General features: G+C 37.4%; 1 protein-coding gene across 2 annotated transcripts in view; it reads right to left on the bottom strand.

Annotated features, from left to right (window-relative positions):
- LOC107686507 (autism susceptibility gene 2 protein-like) overlaps positions 1-10,111 on the bottom strand; it is a 329,490-nt gene that overhangs the window by 200,613 nt on the left and 118,766 nt on the right. For both annotated transcript variants that reach the window (XM_016483547.1, XM_016483546.1), the window contains 2 exons: positions 9,325-9,417; positions 2,426-2,461 (listed from right to left, as the gene is read on the bottom strand). In XM_016483547.1, coding sequence (XP_016339033.1) covers positions 2,426-2,461; positions 9,325-9,417 — 129 coding nt within the window. The remainder of the gene's footprint in view (positions 1-2,425; positions 2,462-9,324; positions 9,418-10,111) is intronic.

Below are 10,111 nucleotides of genomic sequence, written 5' to 3' on the forward strand. Positions count from 1 at the left end.
GAACGCATGTTTTCCCTGATATTGTTTCCCTGGTATTTTTATATTTTAATATATTTAAAATATGTTCCTTCTAATATGCTAATGTGTGTGTGCGCGTGTTTTTGTGATTTATGAGGACACAAATTTGTATATTGACATGGGTATGACATAGGTATTACAATGAGAATGTGATTTATGAGGACATTTTGAGTGTCCCCATATTTCAAAAGGCTTATAAATCATTCAGAATGAGTTTTTTTGAAAATCTAAAAATGCATAAAGTTTCCTGTAAGGGGTAGGTTTAGGTGTAGGGTTGGTGTAGGGCAATAGAAAATATGGTTTGTACAGTATAAAAACCATTACGCCTATGGAATGTCCTCAATGTGTGTGTGTGTGTATGTGAGTGTGTAAATGGAAATAGCTAGCAATGCCAGAAAATTATTTCTTTCCGATTGCAATTGGCCAAACAATAAAAGAGGTTGAGTACTGACTGCATGACAGAATGAGTCCTGAAACCTTTTAACTCTCGTCTCTTCATACTGACAAAACATATGAAATAAATAACCTAGCAGCTCATAGTGGCAGTTGTTACCTGACATTCTTAGGTGACAGGTAATGTCAGCGTGCATGTGTGTGTGTGTGTTTGCATGCAAACAAACATTTGAGCATCTGATGAAAAGTGAGCTTTCTGTCATGCATAAACAGCGATCCTGTGACATGTTGCCTGACATGCCTGCGGAAATTTAGCATATAAAATGCACTGCTGATTTTGAATATTTCACAAGGGTATACAACACATTTTTTTTCTCTCAGTTTCAGTGTCAAGAGTATACTGCACTCTCGAATGAAAAAGTACAGGGAATATATAGAAAATGTAATTATCTTTTGAATGAGAACAGTAAATCAATAAAACAATGAATCCCTGCAATTTCCAAAGCTTATTTTCATCCATAAGAAGAGCATATACAGAGTATTGAACATGGGATAAAAACTAGTTAATTTCAGGGGAGTGTTATTTCTCTGTGTAATGTATTTATCTTTAAATAAACGGTGGGAAAGCATGTTTTAAAAAGTAGATTATGAGCCTATGTTTGTAAAAATGCGATTCACGTAGTTGTGTGATAAAACGTGTGTGCATAACTCTTGACATATTGATAACAAACATTTCTACACATAACATAATCATTATGAAAAATGTAAATCTTATGAATGCATCATACGGTTCTAATGAAGCCACAAAAAAAAAAAATCAGGAATGAAACAGTTAATCTACTCTAATCTAATTCTATTCAAAAGAAACACTCTAAACCATGAGTTTTCAAACCTTTTGATGCCAAGGACCCCCATATTGTGATCCCCTTGCAAAGGATTCCCTTCTGAAAATATAAAAGTTGCTCTGTATTTTTGTGTATAAAAACACATTTATTAATATATTAAGGGTGAATATATGCAGTGACTCACTTTATAACAAACATGGTCATATTTACTTTAGTACGATAACAATAAAAAGGCCAAATATTTAATTTAAATATTTTATATATATTTATTATACTTTTAATTATATTTGTTACCAAATTAAATGTTTTTATAGCTATTCTACTATTGTAATTACTTAGAATCTAAATGTTAATATATTATTATTAGATACTAATATGCAAAATGTTAGAATAACATATTAACATATTATTTTATGTTATTTTAACAATAACATTTTATTAAAATATTACTAATAACAAATGTGAATTGTAAAAAAATCTTTGAGATTTGTGTTTTTTTCTGTGAACCATTAGCACCACTTTGCAACCCCGAGTTTGAAAACCTTTAAACCTTTTGATTACAGTAAACCGTAGCAAACTTCAGTCCTCACAGGAAAAAATTATCTGCAAATGCCATGTAGCTAGCTGTAAACATGTTGACAGTTTAACCTACACAGTTTCTTATTCAGACTGTTGCTCTGTCTTAAAATGAGTTAATCTGAATGAAAACCAACTCTACAGGACAACGTATTAACGCTAATGCCCGCTACGGTGCCCCTTGTGGCAACACTATGAAACCAAAATTGAGCTTGCGTAACCAGAAGCATATGCTTTGTTTCAAGTCCCAACCAAATAAAACCGAATCAAAATCTATCAATGGGCTTTCAAACAAGCTCTAACCAATAACCACAGCAGACTGCAGAAGAAGACATCGTCACTGACACTTTAAACGACCAGAGCACTGGAAATAAAATGGTCGTAAATATAAAGAGAGGCTCATTTACCCAAGGTGCAACGGGACACCTTTCACCATTTAATCAGTCAGTCACCCAAGAGTGATGTCCCTAATATCATGATTCCACCATTTCTCTGTTTAACATAATTAAAATGTCCGCTGCCGGGGCCATAAACGGGAGGAGAGGATACTGTAATTCTGCCGTAAAGCCACAGAGCGTGAAAATGTCACTTACCGAGTACCCTCGTCCTGACAGAGAGTGAGTGGAGCTCTGGGGGAGAGAAAGAGAGAGAGACAAAGAGAGAGAGAGAACAACGTTGACCTTTGAGGGACACTATGAGATGACAGAGATATGATGAAGTTCTAGCACTTTAATATCAATATTCACATTAACCTTTTTCCCACCCTTTGTTCCTATCGTTCGCCTAATGACATTCCTTTTTCCTTTCTCTCTCTCTCTTTCTCTCTCTCTCTTCAGAATCTGCTAGAACACATGACTCATATGACTTGAGGACAATAAAGCCCTGGACAAATTAGGCGTCTGGTAACCCAAGGCCTTTTCTCTTCAGCAAGACTTGGGTTTATCTTAAAATGAGCTTTAGAGGGACGCCTATATTGTTAATCTAAAAAAACACCTGGTTTCCTCCTGTGACAAACCAAAGAAAGTCGAAAACTTTTTTTTTTTTTGAGTTTCTGAAAAAAAAGTATGCAGTTACTAAGGCCTTCTGAGTGGTTGCTATGTGGATTCTAGGGTGTTGCTATGTGTTCTGGGTAGTTGCTTCAATCTGGTCTATAGATGGCTTGAGTCTCACTTCTTTCGCCTGGTAATGGCACATTTTTCTTTAAAAAGTCATATTATTTCATCACCACAGATCTTTTATATAGTACAAATGGTTTAATATGAAGCTTAATACTTAAACCATCTAACCCCATGAGCAACAATAGCCTTAGTCACTAATAATATTTTATGCTAACATGTTTCAAAATTTGAAGTCGTTCAGTTGTGTACTTTGCATTCAACTAAACATTCTGGCATTAACCTAGCAATACAGAGTAGCCAAGATGATTCTTATATAGCAGGTTACATCATTTTTGAGAACTGTGTCATAGATTGTCATCATAAAGGAAATGACATTTCAGATCAGAACCAAGACACCCGGCGTTTGCATCCATTTTCCATGCTGTTGCATCAGCCCTTGTCAGTTTATGGTAAATGAGGGGGAACGAAAGCATTTTATTTTGCCGTGACAGATTCCTTGTCAGATTCAGATTCATATAGGGGTCTTTAAAACAGGTCAGGGCTGCCTGAGCGAATCATCAACAGCTAGAAATCACATGGAGTGCTGAAGGTAGTTTAAGACTCCAGCAAGTCAAACAAGGGAAACAATTCAACCATCCAAACAAATCACAATTGTCTACAGCATAAATGTCCCTAAAACTATAGATAGTTAACATTTGTAATTAAAGAGTTCAGAATCTGTGCCACTAACACAAAGTTTACAGATTACACTGCAAAGAAATAACTTAATGACAGTTACTGACTTTCTAATGCTACTCTACCACCATTACTCATTCAAGCAAGAAAGCTAGGCTAACCACAGGCTACTGCCTTACTCTAACTTGGTAAGAGAAACATTTGTTCCTTACAAATAAACTAGTCACTGAGTCTGAGCTCTGTAAGTCTGCAGCTTTGGCATCAATTCTCTGAAAGACATTCAAGATTTTTTTTAGTTAACAAGACATTCTCAAGCACAAAGTTTTCAGTTGTGTTCAGTAAATCGTGTGGAAATTCTGACAGCATACATTTATTTCATGTTTTAGGAATCTTTCTTTGAGACTGCTGCGCCATCATTTGAATGAGTTACCTTTTTTTTTTTACACACTGACCTACTATTGTGGTATCATCGACTTCAGGTCTGCCTGCCCGATAGTTTGCATGCATTAAAAAAAAATGTTTTTGGTCACTTTAAATGTTGGTCAGGCGGCCTTCCTGTCAGAATGGGCAGTTCATCATGGCCAGAGTAAAACCCAAAATATACTGATCAAATTGTTGCTGCTTCTTTGTGGACAATATCTGCACATATTATGACCTTTCACAATTAAATTGATTAACTGGCATCAAAACTCCCAGTAAGATTAATACAGAGAATAGTAAGGTTCTAATCATTCAAAACTACAGTATTCAGATTAAAAAAAATAAATAAATCTAATTACAGTTTTTGGATATACATATTAAATTCAATACAACATGAAAATTCACATTATCTATCTATTTTCTAAATGCATGTTATTGATGTTATATCTCACACAGATCACAACACACTTAACTTAAAGAATCCCAATATCACCATAATGAAGTTCATTGATACGTTATTGTATTGCCAGGTCACACCTGATTCTCAACCTTAGATGAAATATTACAAACAAAACAAATAACCACCCCACAACTGCTATAATGCATTCCACAGACAACTAAAACCTTAAGAAACAAGTAAAGCCATAATCCACATAACCCACACTAGCTCGAATGAGAGAAACGAAGCCTGTTACAGACATCTCCAGTAAGACTAGATGGCAACTTCCACATCCCAGCACCACAGACTAGGCCTGAATACCAATCTCCAAATCTCTCCTGCTCTCCCTCCCATAATTTCCCCCCTCTTTTTGCCTCTTTCCTCTGTGCGATTGGCAATTTCTGCCTCTGTCTCAGGGGGTGACTTTTCCGCAAGACCAATTTAGTCCTTGCGCAGAATTCAGTCCCACACACACACATATGGTTCTCTCTCACACTCAGTACAAACTCCCACTGTGACAATTAGAGAAGTGTTCCTGAGAAAACCTGAAAAGGCGGCACTGCAGGATCCAAATACTTTTCCAGAACCTCTCTCTTTCTCTCACAGAAAATCGAGGAGGCGTAATGTATGGAGAAGAGCGAGTGGGTGCAAGGCTCACTGGGATGCCAAAAAATTTGTAGTTAGCCTTACAATGCCCTGGTTCATTCACACTGCCACATTCAGAGTTGAAAGGGAGACTTATTTAAATGATAATGAGGAACAATAGGTTGGATTTAGTGCTGCAGTGAGAGGAGAAAAAATCCATTACACCATCCGCGGTTCATAAGCCATGGGGCTGGGCCACATCTAAACACGCTCCCTTAACAGCCATTCTAAGCAGCACTCAATGGATTTGCCTAGCACTTAGGACTTAAAAAAAGGATTAAGATGCAGGCTGAGAGAGAATGAGAGAAAAGCGAAAGTGAAAGAGGGAGAAACGGGGCGGTAGGGTGAGCGGGACAGCAGCTGTTTTGGGGTTAACCAAACAACCTCTTTAAAAAGAAATGGGGGTGAACCTGCTTCTTAATCCAAACCCATTTTCACACTAACTCAACCCCCCTACACCCTCCCTTTTGCATCACTCTACATTTCTTGGGCCCTGACAGATTTGGTGACAAGTGGGAGGGGGCGGATTGTTTAGCTATGGACCAGACTATTGGTTAAGATAGGGCAGCGGATGAAAAGAAGCCAATCGGGATGCAACGGAGCGTGAAGTCAGCAAGCGAACAGACGGCTGAGATGCAGTAGGTGTTGCCGGCCCTCTGTGGGCAGCTTCTGTGACATGGTGGGTGGGTTCGAAACTATCAGTGTCATTACTTACATGCCAGATCCATTCCAAACTCGAAAACATCCTCACTGTTCGGAAACACAAAAGCTTCTATAGTCAGATTAGACAAAGCATATTTATTTTGATGCAAATGAAAATGAAATTATAAGGGGCAAATACAATTCTACAATGATTCGTGAAACAAAACTTATGATTTTCACTGTCGAATAATAAAATTGGTTAAAAAATGTGAAAAAGTTGTGTAAATGTCAACTACCATTCAAAAGATAGGGTAAGATTTTTTATTTATTTTGTTTTTAAAAAGTATCTTATGCTCACCAAGACTTTTATTTACTCAAAAATACAGTAATATTGTAAAATATTATTGCAATTTAAAATAACTTTTTTTCTATTTTAATACGTTTTAAAATGTAATTTATTCCTGTGATGGCAAAGCTGAATTTTCAGCAGTCATTACTTCAGAAATCATTCTAATATGCTGAGCTGGTGCTTAAGAAACATTAATTATTATCAATGTTGAAAACAGTTGTTCTACTTAATATTTTGATAGAAACCATAAATTTTAAGGACTTTTTAATGAACAAAGTTTACAAGAGCATTTATTTGAAATAATTGTATTACAAATGTAATTTCTGATCAATTGAACGCACCCTTGCAAGTATTAAAATCTTAAAAAGGTCTTGGAAAACTGTAGTGTATACTGAAAGTGGGAATCAAGCCACAAGGGACTAGAACACACCTTAGCAACCACTTAGCAATGTCCTAGCAACCATCCAGAACACCAGCAACATGACTTAGAACATGTTAGCAACACCTTGGCAACAGCCCACAATACCCTGTGGCTATGAGGTTTCAAGCAGTCAAGCACCACTTACAATTTCATCAGAAAATGTAAAACTTTATTCAGAATAATGCAGCTGTTGTATGTTGTTGTGTAACTTCACATCAATCATTCAGGTGACGGAACATTAAATATGTGTCTTTCCACATATGAGCAAAAGTGAGCAAAAATGTTTAAATCATTTGCAATGTCATTTTGCATTTCCCTTGTGAACACGTTAACATTATGCAGTGCAAATCAAGCATGCAATTCATGAATGCTGAGCTTGATTAGTGTTAAAGTCAGGAATGTTTGCATCAAGGTCACACTGCAAAAACATCACATACAAATCTGATTTATTTCCACATTTGAAAGTGGTCCAGATCGAAATTGAAAATGTCAGATGAAATGTCAGAAATGGTATACAGACTGTCATCCAAAAACCAGATCTGTGACACATTTTAGGGGGGAGGGGGGAAATCAGATTTGAGCCATATTCAGCTGTGATGCGAATGTAAGAGAGTATGACAAATTGAACAGACTCTACTTCCGTCTCTTTTTCATTCATGTCAAATTAAAGAAAGTCTTGTCTGACTATATTCTCAATTCATTAACACACTCTTTCTATAATATCTTCACAAGAGCCAAAGCCATGGTAAACAAGTGGACGGGTTACGTTAAAACAAGAAGATCTTAGCAAATGCAGGCACTGCTCAAATGGCAAGCCCCCACATTGGCTGTTTTTTTAAATCATTGTGCTCCTGCCTCCAGTTCTTTGAGATCCTGCCATCCCCCTCGTTTGTTTCCATTTCCTTCAGACACTCCAGCGACAAAAACGAAATCCAGTTCTATCCGCCTCTGAAGTGCACAGATCGTTAGCTAGCGGCGCACACGCCTAAGCGTCTTTGAAGTGGGTATGAAAAGCGTATTTGGTATGCAAAGAAAATTAGCATGTATGGTGAATCACAAGGAAATATTTTTTTACACCATTTAACGATGTGACAGTGATGAAAGATAATCCTGTTTACAAAGCTAGCGTTAGCATTAGCGCAGAGTCCGGGCCTCGTGCGACGGGACGGGAACGAACGGGCTCCGCAGATCTCTCGTTGTCTGTGTCTTTCTCTCGCTCCGAGATGGACAGATAGGCCTACAGATGACATGGATATGGCGCTCTGCATTTTAGCACCATATCTTTGGCAGGAGATTAGAGGGAAATGTCATATCTGGCACTGTCAGCCATTACAGTCTGCAATTTTCTGCAGTCTTTCAGCCCTCCCTCCCTCTCTCTGTCTGCCCGTTGTTCTGTCGCTTTTTGCTGTCAAAACTGTCAGCCTGGATCACGCTTTTATCTGCCTCGAGCTCGTTTCTCTCTCTTCAATCGCTCTCCCTCTCTGACTTTTTCATGAAAAACAGCCTTTTGCACAAATTCATAAATGATGGCGGTGAAGGGTGGGAGGGGGAAAGCGAAGACTGAAATTTCCCTCCGAATCCTTAACAGCCTAAGCATCACATTTAATCTCTTCATTAAAAACATTTTATTCTTTTCATCATCTTCTCCTCCCTTCATCCTAGGCTCGCTGAGGCGCGCAGCCTCTCCGTCTCCGTATTACGGATCCATCTGAATGAATTTGCTGGGGATTTCGGACGTGCATTTGACAGGCGTTAGTTAGGGATGCGTATTCAGCTAGTCTCGGGAGAATTAGACACAAATTCTCATTACCCCTCTCTCAATCACATTATTTCTTCATTCAAGCCCTAACCAACACCCTACCAGTATTTATTTCTCTTCAATATTCAGCTGCATTACTGAGAAACACAGACACAGGGAATCTTTTCTACAAAGACACTGGTGAGAAAAACGCTCTGAGTTGACCATGAGTTAACGCAAACTAACTGCTTATGAAACCTATTAGATCAGTGGTTCTTAAACTTTCTGACTCCAAGGACCCCCACTGTCCACACCATTATTCGAAGGCCCTATGCCTTTTCCAGTTGTTTTCTGGGTAAGAATAAAAAAAAATTATAAAAAAAATTTCAATTACTACCTGATCATTTCATTTAATTTAGTTTTTTTTGGCATTACTAGAAAAATGTAAATTAAATTTAAATAAATATTTTATATATTTTTATTTTATATATTTATAAATATATTTTTTTAATGTTTTAAGCATTTTTATAAACATTATATATTTTTATATTATATTTATGTTTCATGTTATTGTAAATTAGGCTATTTACAATAGTTTTTCAAGACTGTGGGAATCCTCGTTCTTCAAAGATATTGGTTGGTGAGCCCTTGTTTAAGAACTGCTGTATAAAATCATTTAAAAAGTATGTCAAATAAAATACCAAATAAGAGTCTAAGCCTATGTAAAAAAGACTAAGTCTACTCAAAAATGATACGTTTGCCGTTAGTGATAAATGGCTGTAAGCAAGAGCATAATATTATGCATTAGAACAAATGTAAGAACAAATTACAAATGTATGTGCGTATACACCTCTTGTGCATCCAACTGGCATTTTGCTTGAAAATCTTTTCTTTAGACATGTAAGAACACTTAAATGCATTGATAACTGAATGAGACTTCTGCCTGTCTTTTAACAAATTTGGCTGTTAAAGGCCTCTCCTGTGGACCTCTCCAATTGGCTGTCATGAATACTGGCGTCATAATGACATACTTCATTGTGCTTACCTCACTGAGCCGATCTTTGGAGCTGCTCCTGGGTGCCGCGTTCACCTCCGTCTCCTCCATTTTCCTCCCAGCCAGGTTCAGAAGACTCAAGGACTAGATAGAGTAAAGAAAAAATAATACTTTAGAAGTAGAACAAGAGCTTTATATGGCTGTTGTACTAAGCAACTCTGAAAGGTGATTCTTTCATCTGTTTGCTTTGGAAACTTCCCAAGGGGTACCTAGATGTGCCTGGAACCAGAGCATTGTTTTGGAACCAGAGCATTGTCTTTACTGCTTTTATCTGGTGCACACAGAGCATTAGCCCGTGAAAACCCAAAGGGGAAACCCAAAGTGTGTGTGGAGGGCAGGTGAAGGAGGTGTTTTTTTATTGGAACAGTGAAATGTAAGTAGTGATGAAGGCAGCTTTATTGACTCCTGTGATCTGATTGGTGGAATAGCTTAGGGCTGCTCTAAAAACTCCCTGTTCGACCTATATTTGAAGATTCACTGATTTGAACGCATGCAAAACGGCCACAGTTCACCTGGAAATGACATTCACTGACCATATCCTATGCTTGAATGGCCATCTGCAGACAAAGATACACACGAAATTATACAGTACAGATGGATCTGTATTTTGTCTAAAGGCTTGGCGACATTATTTTCATTATTGTACCTTGTACATGTGAGTGTGTCCTATATACTACATTTGACTATATATGTGTATGAGAGTAATTGTGTAATTACTACAAAGGCATAAATACTATGCTTTACCTACAATGTCTTTATCAATATGGGGGGGGGGGGG

Source organism: Sinocyclocheilus anshuiensis, unplaced genomic scaffold (assembly GCF_001515605.1).
Source record: "Sinocyclocheilus anshuiensis isolate Anshui unplaced genomic scaffold, SAMN03320099.WGS_v1.1 scaffold1267, whole genome shotgun sequence".
Lineage (NCBI taxonomy): Eukaryota > Metazoa > Chordata > Actinopteri > Cypriniformes > Cyprinidae > Sinocyclocheilus > Sinocyclocheilus anshuiensis.